At 34.2% G+C, this 20,241-nt stretch overlaps 1 protein-coding gene across 9 annotated transcripts in view; it reads right to left on the bottom strand.

Annotated features, from left to right (window-relative positions):
* CSNK1G3 (casein kinase 1 gamma 3) overlaps window positions 1-20,241 on the bottom strand; it is a 134,503-nt gene that overhangs the window by 20,438 nt on the left and 93,824 nt on the right. For 5 of the 9 annotated variants that reach the window (XM_037800940.1, XM_037800943.1, XM_037800948.1 and 2 more), the window contains 5 exons: window positions 18,659-18,744; window positions 18,449-18,533; window positions 16,257-16,405; window positions 6,233-6,328; window positions 1,929-2,024 (listed from right to left, as the gene is read on the bottom strand). In XM_037800940.1, the coding sequence (XP_037656868.1) occupies window positions 1,929-2,024; window positions 6,233-6,328; window positions 16,257-16,405; window positions 18,449-18,533; window positions 18,659-18,744 (512 nt within the window). The remainder of the gene's footprint in view (window positions 1-1,928; window positions 2,025-6,232; window positions 6,329-16,256; window positions 16,406-18,448; window positions 18,534-18,658; window positions 18,745-20,241) is intronic. The other 4 variants (XM_037800945.1, XM_037800947.1, XM_037800942.1 and 1 more) reach the window with 3 other exon arrangements.

Genomic DNA, 20,241 nt, shown 5'->3' with positions numbered 1-20,241 from the left:
ATTATAAATGAATTCTATCTTTATTTTGGAATGGGACAAGATCCAAGGATGATCTTACTTGGGTTGTTAGTAAATTTTTCATGACAGTTAAACTTATTGTTCATCACAATAGGTCAGTTAATGTTGTAAAATACATTCATGAAGTTAATGGAAAAGTGCATAACTTTTTATTTCCCTATGCGTCACCAGAATACTAGTAAGAAAAACTGATCACACTGAATTTTAGAATGAAGACAGATATAATCTCTATGGACATACAACTTTCAGAAAGAAGCAATGAGAAACGAAGTAAAGTTCAAATATTTCTTTGAAAACATGAATATACAGAACATGAGGTACTGGAGCAATAGGGCAATAATCAAAATTATTTACTCTTTGAGGGCATGAACCACCTTTGAGAATCATATAAGAGGCTAAGAAAATAAATTTGTAGTAATGGTATAGAAATGGTAGGAAACTCTCCAATAGTGCCTTAATTGTTGCCAATTTCACTGTATATTAAGCAAACACTTGCTATAAAAAACACACAAACTCAAACACATATAAACACACAAAGATACACACACAATCCAGTTTGTGTTATGCAAATTAAATATATAATTTGCTCAATTAGCTTTTTCAATGATATGAATTGAGGTCATAAAAAATTTTACATGTAAGGCACCCCTGCCTTTGAATCCCTCACTCTAGACTCTAATAGAGCTATTCAAATGCTTCTATTACACATTCCTTAAAAATTTTTATAGATTTTATAAAAATATTTGGTTATATAATTCAAATTACCTCAAAATTTAATGGTGAGAAAAACATGAGAGTTTGTAAAATTATAATCATGAACTGATTTCTAGAACGCAAATAAATAGTGAAATCCAAAGTATAGCCTTAGTATATACATATACTAAGAAAAATGCAACTCTAGTAAAACATAATGGAAAATGTTCAAGTTGAAATATGTGGAGGAAGAAAATAAGATTTTAAAAAGGTTTTAAATTAAAATGGTTTGAGATAAGATTTGTTATATTGATTACTATTTTAAACTGGCATTTGATTACCTTAAATCAACATTTTAAAAGACACAAGAGATTCAGTAATCTCTCCCTATATCTACAATATACATAAGATAAAAAATTAAAATTTAGGGGACTGGGAGGGCAGACTTATAGTAGCTGTCTAAGTGTACAGAAAAGGGGAAAAAAGAAATAAATCAAAGCATAAAGGACTACTTTAAATTTTTAAAATATCCACAAAATTTATTGGGAGGAGTATTTAATAAATATTTGTCATTGAAATTAGTTTCTTTAAATATTTTCTAGAAGAACAAACATAATAAACCATTATAAAAACCAGGGTCACGTTTATTTGACCAATTAATCAGAAAGTACATTCTGAATTCCTACCATGTATACTATATTACTGAGAGGTCCTAACTGATTTAGGGTGAAAAAATTAGATACAAGAGAGCAGATTGACTGAAAGAAAAGCTAAAATCAGCCAAGGATGAAGCAAGTTAGATATCTACTTAATTAACTTAGATTCGAAGAAGGCAAAATCAATGAAAGGGAAAAAATATAAAAATGTTCTATTACTTAACAAAACGTTACAAAAGATTGAGTTTATTATTGGAAAATAAAGATTAACAACATTGCACATAATACGGTTTGCTTTTCTAACCTGCTATGAATATGACATACTTAAATATTGTTGCATATACTTGCAAAAAATGAACAAAGGCAAAACCTTAGAACCCCTGATGGTCATTCTAGACCATGCTAATTTTGGTTTTTGGTTAAATAACAAAGGAAAAGAAATATGGATAAGAGTTCAGCAACAAGCTTTTCATTAGGATATGAAATCATGCCATGAGTTCCAATAAAGGGTTAGTTGTATAAATTTGGGAAATAATCACTCATGCAAAAATCAGAAAATACCTGTACCGAGCCACCATGTCTGTCTGCTGCAAGGTGAGCTCTCAAATGGTGGGGATTTGCCTGCTGAGAGTCCCAAGCTGCCCTGTGGTCTGCCGACTGCCATTTATTTAATGCATATGGCATGCATGGAAGAAGAAAAACCCAATATGTTAAACATCTCATCCTCATAATATATAAACAAATGTATAAAAGGATGTATAAAATACCCTTTACTATTCTGAATCATAGATTCAGTTGTCTTTGCACACTGAATTAGAGAGGTTTTAGATAATAGCTGCAACTGTGTAATGATCAACAATAAAAACAAAATAGAACTACAGAATTTTAGAAGTGAAAGGACTTATAGATATAGTTAAAGAACCAGGAAGGTAAAAATGATGTGCCCAAAACAACACTCCAAATAAATCATGAAAGCACTGAAAAAGCCATTCACTATTATTTCTTACAATAGTGGTTCCCATTGTTTTTCTGATGAGGAGCTACCTTTAACAAAGTAAAAATGTAGTCCTTAAATAGTCGTACTTAGGATTTTAGAAGAAATTTCTCTCTTGCTTAGTACCCTATTTCTGATTGTGAGAATAATACAAGAAAACAGAAGAGTTGTTTGAAAAGTGAGAAGCTCTATATAGAAAACTATGAAGATAAGACAAAACAAATTTAAAAAAAAAAACAGCGACAATCCTACATATATGAATTCCTTTGTTTCCTTGATCTCTTTTTATCTGGTTCAAACTAAGGAACCAATTTTAGATTCCTCAGAAAATGTACATGCCTATAACCAACTAATAATAATCTACTAGCAAAATTAAGAGTAGTTGTTCAATAGGGATTGCTATATTTCAGGAATGCTGAAAGTACTACTAAAGAAAAGGGAGAAGAACACAATACTTATGTTCCTATTCCATGTTTGGTTCTGTGTTGGCTGCTTTACATGTGTTATCTCATTTTGCAATCAATGGAATCACTACTGTTTTACTGATAAAGACAATGAGGTATCGAGATATTAAACACTTCCCTAAGGTCACAGAGTTTGCAGAGTACTGTACAGCAAGTATTCAAACTCTTCCATTTCTCACCATGAGCATGTATATTCTGAAGATTTCCCTGATCTTTTCTTTCTTCCTTTTTCAATCAAAGCCTAGAAAATCTTTTTACAAAATACCAAGTAACAAGACAGGCCCCCCTTCCCCCATCCTGACCCCTCACTCCCACAAAAATGGTATTTCTGGATATTTCAAAATCTTTAGGTACAACCCATAAGTTAAGGTCAGAGCTGGTTTAAAATTCCAGCCAGATCATTTCTTGCCCTACAGATTCCTAAGTATACAGGTCAGCTATAGTTTCCTTATAGAGTTCTAAGTTTCTCTGACTTTTGGAGATCTGCCTAGAGATTTAAAGGCCATCACACTCCTGAGCCAAGCTCTCTCAAGGCTCAGAGTATGAGTTAGCAGTAGTTTGTTCCACTTCTAGAAGTAGGCAGAGGGACTCTTTGCTAGATAAAATTCAGCTGCCTCTTTGCTAGATAAAATTCAGCTAAATACAGTATAAAAGAGGAAAATACTTGCTTTGCAATGAATCCTGGAAATGATGCAAAAAGTGGTTTGGGTGAGTTTACATGTATACCCAGTTCTCCAATTTTTCCTATTCTTTCTCTGTGTTTTTGAGAGGTCAACTAAGTACTTATAAAATAACAAGGAGTTTGGAAGGCAGGCTGAGCCCAAGCACACTGGGGGACCAAAGCACCCTTTAAGAAGAGATGTTAAATTCAAGCAGACACAAGGAATAAATGTTCTGACACTAAGCTTCCTAAATTGAATTGCGCAGTGCCAAATTACATTCTCTGTGGCATGAAGAAATTTGTTAAAAGTATGTCATCAAAACAATTATGGTAATTCTATAATGTCATTTCATTTACCTCTCCAAATTCATAAGCTGAATTTAGCATATTTGTAGCTTAAATTGAAATAAATTACACAAGTCAAATCTAGACAAGAATAATGAATGAAAATGATGCTAAAATTGAGACAAATACTACAGACAACATTTTGGGGTCCTGGACCTCTTTAAGACTATATAGAAGTTACAGGATCCCTAAACTTCAACCATTTACTCTAGGATAAGAATCCTTTATTTAGGGACATAACAAAGGTTTCAGTCATTGACAGAATTACCTTTTTATCTTTGAGAATGTAAACTGTGGATTTCTCATAAAACAAACTGTTTACTAGTCTCCAATATAGAAAAAGAGATTTTTCTAGATACAGATTTCCCATCATGATTGTATCAAATTCAATATATGAGCCTATCCTAAAGGATTTCCGAAATCAAAAAAATATTTGAGTCCTTACATTTAGTTTGACAAAAACTACATGAAAAAAAAAGGCTCCCACCCTCAATGAGCTTATAATCTAGCTAGATAGACAAATCTAAATCATGTAGAAAGTTAAACTCTAAAGTATTTAAATTATAATTTAATTCAATAATAAGAGTTTCACTTATAATATATAACAGCTCAAGGGGAGAAAATCAGAAAACACAAATTGATGATCTTCTTACAAGTATGTCAAAGAAATTTACTCTGACTTATAAAACCTCAAACTATGAGTCTCAATTTCTGAGCCATTTCCGTATATATAAAGCCATCTATATATATATGCGTGTGTGTGTGTATATATATACACACACATACATACATACATATATATATAAATATACATGTACACAGCATCTTATCAGGGTACTCAAGTTATCAACTAATTCTAATTTCTATTTGAGGTAATTTATATGAGACCCTTTATTGTCCCAATTTGTTAAGGCAAAATTCTATAACTAATCTCTTTAAAATGGCATTATTTTATAGCATAATATTATTAAATATCTCCTAAAGTGTAGTATTTTATTTTGCTATGGTTTTTAATAAGTGATTTATTACTTCCTTTGGTTTTTACCTCTTGTTTTAACCCTCATTTGCACTCTGAGAATATAAAGATATAAAAGTAAAAAGGGTCATGACTGAAAATTTCTTTGAGGATTCTGTTTTAACTCAGGGTGTTGACAAAATTTTTTATGCCAAAGATGATCTCAAAGAGAGGTGAAAACATTACTCAAAAATTTTAACAACCTTCCATCACCTTATCCAGGAAACATGAACTCCTCATTTTTGATCAACTTTCTTATCATGAACTACTCCCTTCTACCTACTCTCTGTTCCAACCAAATTGTACTACTTGATATTATACAAATTCTACATTTTTAAACTTGTTTCATATTTTATACTGTCCATTCTCCCCCAAAATGGCCTTATTTCTTAATCTGCCTTCAACAATTCCATCATTCTTCAGGCTCATCTCAAAAGCCACCTCCTCCACAAAATCTTTACAGATCCCCACATATTTCAAAGATCCTCCATAGTACTTCATTATTGCGTTTCATGTAATATGGCTTATTCTGCTTTTTTAATGTAATTATGTATGTAGTTATTATAATAATCATTATACTAAAAACACCAGCCCACAAGAAGTGAGATTTATTGAAAATTTACTATACGCTAGGAATTAACATGCATTATTTCTATTTTATAGATGAGGAAACTGAGGCTTTGAGAGATTAATTAACTTGCCCAGGGTCAATTCACATCCAGATATGTCTGATTCCAGAGATTGCGTGAGCTCTTAACTCCAACACTGCTTTTAGCTGATCATTATCAAATCATTTCTTATAGGTTCTACTAGCTTCCTTACTTCTGTATTTCTGCAGGATATAGAACAGTAGCTACCAAGGAGCAGAAATTCAATAAATAATTTATTGAATTAAAATAGACTATGACTAGAAAGATTAACTACTATTATAATTCATTCCCACGAAGTATCCAAAGACTTCCATTCTAACAGAATATCAAATATTGCTCAAAGTTCACACTAATTCATACTACTAATTAAGAATTTATGATTATGCAGCTACAGATCAGCTATAGTTTGCTCTCTTTATTTGTGAAAAGGGAAAAGGATTTTTCCTTAAGCTAAAAAAATAGTGAAAACTAGTGGGGGGATAGTTTATCTATGGAAGAGAAAAATAATGTACTTTTAATTCTTCAATATGTGTATGCATATAATCTATTTTATCTATTGAAGAAAAAAATATGTATTTCAATCCTCTAATAAGTATATATGTATGTATGTATATATACACACATGTATATGCATATATAGCTGCCATCTGTACATGGTAAACATCAAGTACATTTATAAACTGTCAGAAAATGATACAGAAACAAATTAAGAAGTTTTATATCTAAAACAGCAAACCTGGTTTTTGGATTGTTGCATCTTATCTCTGTGTTGATGTGCTTCTCTATTTGATGACAGAGCAGGATCTTGCTGAACTGCACCCACTGGAGTAGGCTACAATACAGTAACAATTGGTATTGATACAGTCTATTTCAGTAAAATCATGTATTGCTTAAAGGAATCAAGAAAAAAATAAACGAGTGTTGAATAAATAAAAGCCTTAAAAAAAGGTTTCATTCTCAAAATTTGTTAAAGCTAACAAATTAAAGCAAAGATAACACAGCTACTTTAAAGTACTTATTAAATATTTAAATAATTATAAAGCATTTATTTTTCTATCTACAAAAGACCTTCTAACGCTGTCATTACTTCTAGGTTACTTTTTCATATCAAAACAATGAAAACATATTTGTTTATGGTTCTCTTTTCCAAAGCTAATGCATAAGTAGAATAAATTATTTTAACAAAAGTTAAGGGAATAATTTTTAATAAACTTGTAAAATTGCTTATTGTTAATGTTTTGACTCAAAGAGAGGATTATGAAAAATTTCAATTTTCAAATATAATTCAAAATTTAATGTAAATACTTTAATCAAAGTTCATTCATGCTCACATTATAGATACCATATATGTGCAAATCACTTTGGACTTGAAAACAATATATATGAAACTCTTGAGTAAATTAACTGTTCAAAAATATTTGATTCTGAAGATTCTGTAGTTTCAAGGTTAGATAAACACTAATAGTGAGCCACAATCTAAGAAAATTTTGTAAGACATTTTTATTATAAAAAAATAAAAACCTAGTGAAAATATTTGATTTTTTAGGAGTCACCTCTTCAAAGAAAGAATTTAGTGATGTGTCCTTTAAAGTGATAAGCACCCATCCCCTCAATTACAATTTAGAACACAACTTTTTTTTTTTTCTTTTCATTTCTGGTTTAGTTCATTCAACATACTGTCCTCAATGTCCATTCACCTCACAACTTCATTCCTTCTTGTAGCAGCTCAATATTCCATTACATACATACAGTGAACAAAACTTTTTTAAGCTGTAAAAACTTAAGTACATTTTTAAAAATCTGCAACTGCTCTAATTTATAAGAATCAATCTATTCTAAGAGACTATATCTACTAGCATAATTAAAACCTGTTTTTAAAAATAAGTTACAAAAATTTTGAAAGATGATAAGAGTAAACAAAAACAGTTTACCTGCAAAATCACTAGAATATTAGATAAGAAAAGTATACTTAACACAAGAACTAAATCAGGAATGAAAAGTTCAAAATAACTCATCACTATAAAAAGTGGGGAGTTCAAAAGTACGGTTTCACAAAATTCAAAGAATAATTTCAGTATTGTGCTACATTAAGAAATGTCCATAAAAAGGAAATACAGGGGCAAGATGGCAGACTGGTGAGCTGTATGTTTTACTTACTCCTCCAGGAAAGTAGGTAGAAAGCCAGGAACTGCGTGGGCTGGACACCACAGAGCAATCTGACTTTGGGCATACTTCATACAACACTCATGAAAACGTGGAACTGCCGAGATCAGCGAAATCTGTAAGTTTTTGCGACCAGGGGACCCGCGCCCCTCCCTGCCAGGCTCAGTCCCGTGGGAGGAGGGGCTGTCAGCTCCGGGAAGGAGAAGGGAGAACTGCAGTGGCAGCCCTTATCAGAAACTCATTCTACTGATCCAAACTCCAACCATAGATAGACTGAGACCAGACACCAGAGAATCTGAGAGCAGCCAGCCCAGCAAAGAGGAGACAGGCATAGAGAAAAAAAAACAACACGAAAAACTCCAAAATAAAAGCGGAGGATTTTTGGAGTTCTGGTGAACCTAGAAATGGGAAGAGCCCTGAGGCGCATATGCAAATCCCGAAGAAAACCTGATCTCTCTGCCCTGTGGACCTTTCCTTAATGGCCCTGGTTGCTTTGTCTCTTAGCATTTCAATAACCCATTAGATCTCTGAGGAGGGCCCTTTTTTTTTTAATCCTTTTTTCTTTTTCTAAAACAATTACTCTAAGAAGCCCAATACAGAAAGCTTCAAAGACTTGCAATTTGGGCAGGTCAAGTCAAGAGCAGAACTAGGAGAGCTCTGAGACAAAACGCAATAATCCAGTGGCTGAGAAAATTCACTAAACACCACAACCTCCCAAGAAAAGGGGGCTGTCCGCTCACAGCCATCATCCTGGTGGACAGGAAACACTCCTGCCCATCGCCAGCCCCATAGCCCAGAACTGCCCCAGACAACCCAGTGTGACAGAAGTGCTTCAAATAACAGGCACACACCACAAAACTGGGCGTGGACATTAGCCTTCCCTGCAACCTCAGCTGATTGTCCCAGAGTTGGGAAGGTAGAGCAGTGTGAATTAACAAAGCCCCATTCAGCCATCATTTCAGCAGACTGGGAGCCTCCCTACACAGCCCAGCAGCCCAGAACTGCCCTGGGGGGACGGCACTCACCTGTGACATAGCACAGTCATCCCTCAACAGGGGACCCGGGGTGCACGGCCTGGAAGAGGGGCCCACTTGCAAGTCTCAGGAGCCATACGTCAATACCAAGGACTTGTGGGTCAGTGGCACAGACAAACTGTAGCAGGACTGAACTGAAGGATTAGACTATTGCAGCAGCTTTAAAACTCTAGGATCACCAGGGAGATTTGATTGTTAGAGCCACCCCCCATCCCTGACTGCCCAGAAACACGCCCCATATACAGGGCAGGCAACACCAACTACACATGCAAGCTTGGTACACCAATTGGACCCCACAAGACTCACTCCCCCACTCACCAAAAAGGCTAAGCAGGGGAGAACTGGCTTGTGGAGAACAGGTGGCTCGTGGACGCCACCTGCTGGTTAGTTAGAGAAAGTGCACTCCACAAAGCTGTAGATCTGATAAATCAGAGATAAGGACTTCAATTGGTCTACACATCCTAAAAGAACCCTATCAAGTTCAGCAAATGCCACGAGGCCAAAAACAACAGAAAATTATAAAGCATATGAAAAAACCAGATGATATGGATAACCCAAGCCCAAGCACCCAAATAAAAAGATCAGAAGAGACACAGCACCTAGAGCAGCTACTCAAAGAACTAAAGATGAACAATGAGACCCTAGTACGGGATACAAAGGAAATCAAGAAGACCCTAGAAGAGCATAAAGAAGACATTGCAAGACTAAATAAAAAAATGGATGACCTTATGGAAATTAAAGAAACTGTTGACCAAATTAAAAAGATTCTGGACACTCATAGTACAAGACTAGAGGAAGTTGAACAACGAATCAGTGACCTGGAAGATGACAGAATGGAAAATGAAAGCATAAAAGAAAGAATGGGGAAAAAAATTGAAAAAATCGAAACGGACCTCAGGGATATGATAGATAATATGAAACGTCCAAATATAAGACTCATTGGTGTCCCAGAAGGGGAAGAAAAGGGTAAAGGTCTAGGAAGAGTATTCAAAGAAATTCTTGGGGAAAACTTCCCAAATCTTCTAAACAACATAAATACACAAATCATAAATGCTCAGCAAACCCCAAATAGAATAAATCCAAATAAACCCACTCCGAGACATATACTGATCACACTGTCAAACACAGAATAGAAGGAGCAAGTTCTGAAAGCAGCAAGAGAAAAGCAATTCACCACATATAAAGGAAACAGCATAAGACTAAGTAGTGACTACTCAGCAGCCACCATGGAGGCGAGAAGGCAGTGGCACGATATATTTAAAATTCTGAGTGAGAAAAATTTCCAGCCAAGAATACTTTATCCAGCAAAGCTCTCCTTCAAATTTGAGGGAGAGCTTAAATTTTTCACAGACAAACAAATGCTGAGAGAATTTGCTAACAAGAGACCTGCCCTACTGGAGATACTAAAGGGAGCCCTACACACAGAGAAACAAAGAAAGGACAGAGAGACTTGGAGAAAGGTTCAGTGCTAAAGAGATTCGGTATGGGTACAATAAAGGATATTACTAGACAGAGGGGAAAAATATGACAAACATAAACCAAAGGATAAGATGGCTGATTCAAGAAATGCCTTCACGGTTATAACGTTGAATGTAAATGGATTAAACTCCCCAATTAACAGATATAGATTCGCAGAATGGATCAAAAAAAATGAACCATCAATATGTTGCATACAAGAGACTCATCTTAGACACAGGGACACAAAGAAAGTGAAAGTGAAAGGATGGAAAAAAATATTTCATGCAAGCAACAGCCAAAAGAAAGCAGGTGTAGCAATATTAATCTCAGATAAAATAGACTTCAAATGCAGGGATGTTTTGAGAGACAAAGAAGGCCACTACATACTAATAAAAGGGGCAATTCAGCAAGAAGAAATAACAATCGTAAATGTCTATGCACCCAATCAAGGTGCCACAAAATACATGAGAGAAACACTGGCAAAACTAAAGGAAGCAATTGATGTTTCCACAATAATTTTGGGAGACTTCAACACATCACTCTCTCCTATAGATAGATCAATCAGACAGAAGACCAATAAGGAAATTGAAAACCTAAACAATCTGATAAATGAATTAGATTTAACAGACATATACAGGACATTACATCCCAAATCACCAGGATACACATACTTTTCTAGTGCTCATGGAACTTTCTGCAGAATAGATCATATGCTGGGACATAAAACAAGCCTCAATAAATTTAAAAACATTGAAATTATTCAAAGCACATTCTCTGATCACAATGGAATACAATTAGAAGTCAATAACCATCAGAGACTTAGAAAATTCACAAATACCTGGAGGTTAAACAACACACTCCTAAACAATCAGAAGGTTAAAGAAGAAATAGCAAGAGAAATTGCTAAATATATAGTGACGAATGAAAATGAGAACACAACATACCAAAACCTATGGGATGCAGCAAAAGCAGTGCTGAGGGGGAAATTTATAGCACTAAACGCATATATTAAAAAGGAAGAAAGAGCCAAAATCAAAGAACTAATGGATCAACTGAAGAAGCTAGAAAATGAACAGCAAACCAATCCTAAACCAAGTACAAGAAAAGAAATAACAAGGATTAAAGCAGAAATAAATGACATAGAGAACAAAAAAACAATAGAGAGGATAAATATCACCAAAAGTTGGTTCTTTGAGAAGATCAACAAGATTGACAAGCCCCTAGCTAGACTGACAAAATCAAAAAGAGAGAAGACCCATATAAACAAAATAATGAATGAAAAAGGTGACATAACTGCAGATCCTGAAGAAATTAAAAAAATTATAAGAGGATACTATGAACAACTGTATGGCAACAAACTGGATAATGTAGAGGAAATGGACAATTTCCTGGAAACATATGAACAACCTAGACTGACCAGAGAAGAAATAGAAGACCTCAACCAACCCATCACAAGCAAAGAGATCCAATCAGTGATCAAAAATCTTCCCACACCCTCTCTCTCTGGCTAAGCCAACTTGAAAGGTGAAATCACTGCCCTCCCCCCTACGTGGGATCAGACACCCAGGGGAGTGAATCTCCCTGGCAACGTGGAATATGACTCCCGGGGAGGAATGCAGACCCGGCATCGTGGGACGGAGAACATCTTCTTGACCAAAAGGGGGATGTGAAAGGAAATGAAATAAGCTTCAGTGGCAGAGAGATTCCAAAACGAGCCGAGAGGTCACTCTGGTGGGCACTCTTATGCACACTTTAGACAACCCTTTTTAGGTTCTAAAGAATTGGGGTAGCTGGTGGTGGATACCTGAAACTATCAAACTACAACCCAGAACCCATGAATCTCGAAGACAGATGTATAAAAATGTGGCTTATGAGGGGTGACAATGGGATTGGGAAAGCCATAAGGACCACACTCCACTTTGTCTAGTTTATGGATGGATGAGTAGAAAAATAGGGGAAGGAAACAAACAGACAAAGGTACCCAGTGTTCTTTTTCACTTCAATTGCTCTTTTTCACTCTAATTATTATTCTTGTTATTTTTGTGTATGTGCTAATGAAGGTGTCAGGGATTGATTTAGGTGATGAATGTACAACTATGTAATGGTACTGTAAACAATCGAAAGTACGATTTGTTTTGTATGACTGCGTGGTATGTGAATATATCTCAATAAAATGATGATAACAAAAAAAAAAAAAAAAAAATCTTCCCACAAATAAATGCCCAGGGCCAGATGGCTTCACAGGGGAATTCTACCAAACTTTCCAGAAAGAACTGACACCAATCTTACTCAAACTCTTTCAAAACATTGAAGAAAATGGAACACTACCTAACTCATTTTATGAAGCTAACATCAATCTAATACCAAAACCAGGCAAAGATGCTACAAAAAAGGAAAACTACCGGCCAATCTCCCTAATGAATATAGATGCAAAAATCCTCAACAAAATACTTGCAAATCGAATCCAAAGACACATTAAAAACATCATACACCATGACCAAGTGGAGTTTATTCCAGGCATGCAAGGATGGTTCAACATAAGAAAATCAATCAATGTATTACAACACATTAACAAGTCAAAAGGGAAAAATCAATTGATCATCTCAATAGATGCTGAAAAAGCATTTGACAAAATCCAACATCCGTTTTTGATAAAAACACTTCAAAAGGTAGGAATTGAAGGAAACTTCCTCAACATGATAAAGAGCATATATGAAAAACCCACAGCCAGCATAGTACTCAATGGTGAGAGACTGAAAGCCTTCCCTCTAAGATCAGGAGCAAGACAAGGATGCCCGCTGTCACCACTGTTATTCAACATTGTGCTGGAAGTGCTAGCCAGGGCAATCCGGCAAGACAAAAAAATAAAAGGCATCCAAATTGGAAAAGAAGAAGTAAAACTGTCATTGTTTGCAGATGATATGATCTTATATCTAGAAAACCCTGAGAAATCGACAATACAGCTACTAGATCTAATAAACAAATTTAGCAAAGTAGCGGGATACAAGGTTAATGCACATAAGTCAGTAATGTTTCTATATGCTAGAAATGAACAAACTGAAGAGACACTCAAGAAAAAGATACCATTTTCAATAGCAACTAAAAAAATCAAGTACCTAGGAATAAACTTAACCAAAGATGTAAAAGACCTATACAAAGAAAACTACATAACTCTTCTAAAAGAAATAGAAGGGGACCTTAAAAGATGGAAAAATATTCCATGTTCATGGATAGGAAGAATAAATGTCATTAAGATGTCAATTCTACCCAAACTCATCTACAGATTCAATGCAATCCCAATCAAAATTCCAACAACCTACTTTGCAGACTTGGAAAAGCTAGTTATCAAATTTATTTGGAAAGGGAAGATGCCTCGAATTGCTAAAGACACTCTAAAAAAGAAAAACGAAGTGGGAGGACTTACACTCCCTGACTTTGAAGCTTATTATAAAGCCACAGTTGCCAAAACAGCATGGTACTGGCACAAAGATAGACATATAGATCAATGGAATCGAATTGAGAATTCGGAGACAGACCCTCAGATCTATGGCCGACTGATCTTTGATAAGGCCCCCAAAGTCACTGAACTGAGTCATAATGGTCTTTTCAACAAATGGGGCTGGGAGAGTTGGATATCCATATCCAAAAGAATGAAAGAGGACCCCTACCTCACACTCTACACAAAAATTAACTCAAAATGCACCAAAGATCTCAATATAAAAGAAAGTACCATAAAACTCCTAGAAGATAATGTAGGAAAACATCTTCAAGACCTTGTATTAGGAGGCCACTTCCTAGACTTTACACCCAAAGCACAAGCAACAAAAGAGAAAATAGATAAATGGGAACTCCTCAAGCTTAGAAGTTTCTGCACCTCAAAGGAATTTCTCAAAAAGGTAAAGAGGCAGCCAACTCAATGGGAAAAAATTTTTGGAAACCATGTATCTGACAAAAGACTGATATCTTGCATATATAAAGAAATCCTACAACTCAATGACAATAGTACAGTCGGCCCAATTATAAAATGGGCAAAAGATATGAAAAGACAGTTCTCTGAAGAGGAAATACAAATGGCCAAGAAACACATGAAAAAATGTTCAGCTTCACTAGCTACTAGAGAAATGCAAATTAAGACCACAATGAGATACCATCTCACACCAATTAGAATGGCTGCCATAAAACAAACAGGAAACTACAAATGCTGGAGGGGATGTGGAGAAATTGGAACTCTTATTCATTGTTGGTGGGACTGTATAATGGTTCAGCCACTCTGGAAGTCAGTCTGGCAGTTCCTTAGAAAACTAGATATAGAGTTACCATTCGATCCAGCGATTGCACTTCTCGGTATATACCCGGAAGATCGGAAAGCAGTGACACGAACAGATATCTGCACCCCAATGTTCATAGCAGCATTATTCACAATTGCCAAGAGATGGAAACAACCCAAATGTCCTTCAACAGATGAGTGGATAAATAAAATGTGGTATATACACACGATGGAATACTACGCGGCAGTAAGAAGGAATGATCTCGTGAAACATATGACAACATGGATGAACCTTGAAGACATAATGCTGAGCGAAATAAGCCAGGCACAAAAAGAGAAATATTATATGCTACCACTAATGTGAACTTTGAAAAATGTAAAACAAATGGCTTATAATGTAGAATGTAGGGTAACTAGCAATAGAGAGCAATTAAGGAAGGGGGAACAATAATCCAAGAAGAACAGATAAGCTATTTAACGTTCTGGGGATGCCCAGGAATGACTATGGTCTGTTAATTTCTGATGGATATAGTAGGAGCAAGTTCACAGAAATGTTGCTATATTAGGTAACTTTCTTGGGGTAAAGCAGGAACATGTTGGAAGTTAAGCAGTTATCTTAGGTTAGTTGTCTTTTTCTTACTCCCTTGTTATGGTCTCTTTGAAATGTTCGTTTATTGTATGTTTGTTCTCTTTTTAACTTTTTTTTCATACAATTGATTTAAAAAAGAAGGGAAAGTTAAAAAAATAAAAAAATAAAAAAAAAACAAGGAAAAAAAAAAGATGTGGTGCCCCCTTGAGGAGTCTGTGGAGAGTGTGGGGGTATTCGCCTACCCCACCTCCATGGTTGCTAACATGACCACAGACATAGGGGTCTGGTGGTTTGATGGGTTTAGCTCTCTACCACAGGTTTTACCCTTGGGAAGACGGTTGCTGCAAAGGAGAGGCTAGGCCTCCCTATGGTTGTGCCTAAGAGCCTCCTCCCGAATGCCTCTTTGTTGCTCAGATGTGGCCCTGTCTCTCTAGCTAAGCCAACTTGAAAGGTGAAATCACTGCCCAACCCCCTATGTGGGATCAGACACCCAGGGGAGTGAATCTCCCTGGCAACGTGGAATATGACTCCCGGGGAGGAATGTAGACCTGCCATCGTGGGACGGAGAACATCTTCTTGACCAAAAGGGGGATGTGAAAGGAAATGAAATAAGCTTCAGTGGCAGAGAGAATCCAAAACGAGCCGAGAGGTCACTCTGGTGGGCACTCTTATGCACACTTTAGACAACCCTTTTTAGGTTCTAAAGAATTGGGGTAGCTGGTGGTGGATACCTGAAACTATCAAACTACAACCCAGAACCCATGAATCTCGAAGACAGTTGTATAAAAATGTGGCTTATGAGGGGTGACAATGGGATTGGGAAAGCCATAAGGACCACACTCCACTTTGTCTAGTTTATGGATGGATGAGTAGAAAAATAGGGGAAGGAAACAAACAGACAAAGGTACCCAGTGTTCTTTTTTACTTCAATTGCTCTTTTTCACTCTAATTATTACTCTTGTTATTTTTGTGTGTGTGCTAATGAAGGTGTCAGGGATTGATTTGGGTGATGAATGTACCACTATGTAATGGTACTGTAAACAATCGAAAGTACGATTTGTTTTGTATGACTGCATGGTATGTGAATATATCTCAATAAAATGAAGATTAAAAAAAAAAAAAAAAGGAAATACAATGAATCCTTTTAAGATACTATTTATTCTCAACTCTTTTCATTGAAGGATTTATACTGTTAAAAAGAAGTTGAATACTGTAAGTAATCTTTTATTGCATAGCATGGAGTACTCACCAACTGTTTACCGATCCAATCATATTCATAATCAAACATATAGCCTTTTCGATCAAACAAGTCAGTAAAAAGTTTTCTTAGGTAGTCATAGTCTGGTTTTTCAAAAAAATCTAACCTTCTTACATAACGAAGATATGTTGCCATTTCTTCTATAAAAGAAACAAAAATTATTCTAAGTATACTTTTCTATAATATTTGTTAAAAAATTTTTAATGTCTAAAACTATGTTGTATTATAAAAACATTAAAAAGTAACAAAATATGATTGCAATTTAAAATTTCCTGAATCTGATTACAATGAAATAAAAAAGGTAAACAGAAAAAAGGAAAGAAAATAGAGACAAAAGAAAACTTTGGTTTAGCAAGCATTATTTTTACTTCATTTCATTACAAAGGGTTAACATCTCTATTTTATAATATTATTTATAATAGAAACTTTGGATAGGATTAGAGATTGAATTAGCAACTTAATAATGCATGACTACTCAGTCAGCTCATATTTTTAAAATTCAGCTCATAAATTCAAACACTTATTCAAAATACTGGTGGGAACAGATGTATATAAAAGTATTCACACAGGCTTGCTAGATTCCCTTTAGAATCATTGATATATACGAATTGACCAATGTAGGATTCAAATTACTAACCTCAGCTATAAGCAGTGCTAACATAACACAGGAGCAGTATAAGCCTTCTTTTATTTTCTGATCATATAATTAACAATTATTTGGTAATATACAAATCTCTGTACAACACTGTAATTCCCAAGTATTAAATATATATTTTTTAACAGGTCATACTTTTCAAAAGGAAAAGAAGGGGGAGGGGGAGAAGGCAAAATATGCAATTAGTAAAACAAACAGTGTTTCACCATCAGTGCACAGTTAATCACTGTAGAAAGAAAAGGTAGGTTACATCTAGCTGCTTTTCTGCTTCAATTCATTCACAGGAGCAAGTAAGAACAGGATCATGCACAGCCCAATGAGCAACAATCTAGTGACTGTCTTTACAGAGTGACCCTCCTATTATTCCAGTTTCTAGCTAACCACCTAACTAATTTACTTTGGTACCCCCATTTTTCCTGCAGTAATTTAATTTAGGCTTCTTAATGAAAGAGAGCCAATCTATCTACACCTAAACTGCTAGTACTATCAGTTTAAAAATCAACCAATGTTTTAAAAAATCTTCCAGTTCTAGATGTCATAGCAAAAAAGAAATATACATAGTTAAATAAAAAGTTCAAAATAAGCTATGTGAATCATAGTTTCTTTTCTGAAAATGGCAAACAAGTTGATTAAATAGCAAATTAATATATTAAAATCAAATAGGGCTACAAATTGTAAAATAAAACACAGTAATTCAAAATGTTTGACAATTTAAGTAGCAATTTTCTTTTTACTATTTCCATGCTTTAAGATTTGCTGTCAATGAATAATATAAACAAACTTGAGAAAGAGCTACCTAACATTATGCTGCTGCTGCTATATTATTAGAATAATCATGCTAGCACTCTATAGAGAACCAGTAAATATCCAAGTGAGTTAGGAACTCAGTCTTCTAACTTCAAGTCTAGTTCTCTGTTCACTCAATGTTGGCACACAAATCAAAGCAGATATTTTAATAATTAACAACAAATTATTGTTATTCCTTAATTGATTTAAAACCTTTATAAGTAAACTTTTGTTAGCCTAATTTGAGTTGCCACTAATCTACTTGAAAACAAAATTATTTTCATAAATTTTTATTGCTCCCTAATATAAAGTTAGCCTGAAATTAATAAGGTTAGTATGGTTTCATTGTACTTTGAAAATGTAAATTATACCATACTTTATATACTTCCTATAAGTCTGATATTGAGATACAAATGACTAATATTATACATCAAAACTTTACACTTGGTATTCCTTAGCAAATAGTTAACCTTATTAAAAGTATATCTGAAGAAAATATTACTTCAGCTGGCATTGGTCAGCACTATTAAAAAGTGGAGTTTTCTTCTATTAATACTATCTATAAAGCAAATGCACAAGTTGCTCCTGGTGTCTATGCATAAAATGCTGGCATCTTTCAAATCATATTTTGAGCTCATTCTTTTAAGACATGGAAAAAGTACTTAAAAACTTAAGTAATGAAAATTAACAGTTCTGATTTTTAGTCTATAAGCACATATATCAATTTGGTATTATTCATTACCTGGAAAATTTTCACATAGCACTTCTATTGGTGTGGCTCGTTTTGTATCTCCAATTTTCTGATACCTCTCTTTTAATGTGTCAGCCTAAAACAATAACAAAAACAAAAATCTTGAGAAGGTAATAACTGTAAATTATTTCATTGGAAGAGAGGACCTTAATATATAGTAACATGTTGTAAAATTCAATCAAGAAACACAAAAACAATTACCTTTAAGCCTTGCCAAGGAAGACTTCCTCTCAGAAAATACATAAACATGTGACCTAAAGCTTCTAAATCATCCCTTCTACTTTGTTCTGAAATATAAGAGAAACAAAAATTTCACTTTCCTCTACCAGTTGAAGATGCAAGAATGGAGAATTAGCTCTTTCAATATGTATAAATTAATTTTTCAAAAATTCAACATATAAACAAAATACACATCTAATGCCTACAAGTGACAAAAACTTGCCTAGTTAAAACTTTTTACATTAAATAATTGCACATGTCTAAAGTATGTCATTATGATTTTTTAGATATTAACAACAGATTTATTTATCTTCTTAGATATTTATTCATGAAAACATAAGCCAAGAAAAAAAAGAATTTCATGGTAAAATAGAAAGTCACTGTGTTCTATATAGCTCCTTCTTAAAGATTCAGAATGTAACATATTAAAGGTTCTGAGAAGCCCTAGAGCTAAAAATGTTTATCTTCATTTAACGCTACATTTCCTAAATTAATATGAACTTCATCACACATTCCCTCAATTAACATTATACACAATGAGTATTTTCTGCAATACATTTTAAGAAACACTGTGTTTGACTCATCCTGAGGTTAATATTCCTACCACCGCTACCAAAAAAAATGTTGCTAGAACAAACTGATATTTTCAAGTTGCTGTTGTTTTAATAACAAAATACCATTTAGATATAACTGAGTGACAATATTTGCTGACTGAAAATTTAATTTTTTTTTCATCGCAGTAGAATACTTAAGATTCCTTGTTGTGTTTTTAAATAATACAATGATGAACTAAAATGAGAGAAAAATAATACATTAAAAGGATATTTTATCCAAATGATAATTATTATACTATATGAGCAGTGCTAAATGCTTTCCATAAAGCAAACACATCAAAGGATGTATATAAATTAGGGTGAAAGCATTAGAAAAGGTTCTAATTTTTGCTATGTACTCTCATAAATTCTTATTACAGTTTTAAAATATATGTGTTATTATTTAATCAATATCTACCTTCCCACCACACAAGCTGCAGGAGGAAAAGTGTTTCTTCTACTCATTATCCTCAGAACCTAGTATTTTGGCTGGCACAAATCAGGCATTCAACACACGTATATAAACATAAATAAATGAATGTTTGAAAATATGTAATACCAGATTTATGTTCCTTTTGTATAAGCATAGGAAAAATATCTAGAAGAATAGGCATCAAATCATTAGTAATCATGGATACGAGATTGGAGGAATGGAAGGGGGACTTCAACTTCATATTTCATATAATCAAAAATGTAGTTTAATGGGGAATTCTTCTTTCTTGTACTTTTTGTTATAACAATGTAAGTTTATACTACGAAAAGCAGCAAAGTTTTCTGTAATGATTATGTAAAGTAGACTTAAAATTCCTTTTATATCTATTAATGAAAGTAGGGATATGAATAACATGAAAAAATTCAGTAAAATTTCACTTCATTATGTCCTAGGGATTCTTAAGAATAAGTCATACAAAGAGAGAAATATTTCTGAACACTAGCTGAGAATCAGAATCACCTCTGAAACTTTTAAAAGAC

The sequence above is a fragment of the Choloepus didactylus genome, chromosome 13, assembly GCF_015220235.1.
Source record: "Choloepus didactylus isolate mChoDid1 chromosome 13, mChoDid1.pri, whole genome shotgun sequence".
Lineage (NCBI taxonomy): Eukaryota > Metazoa > Chordata > Mammalia > Pilosa > Megalonychidae > Choloepus > Choloepus didactylus.
This window is presented reverse-complemented; position numbering and strand designations above follow the sequence as displayed.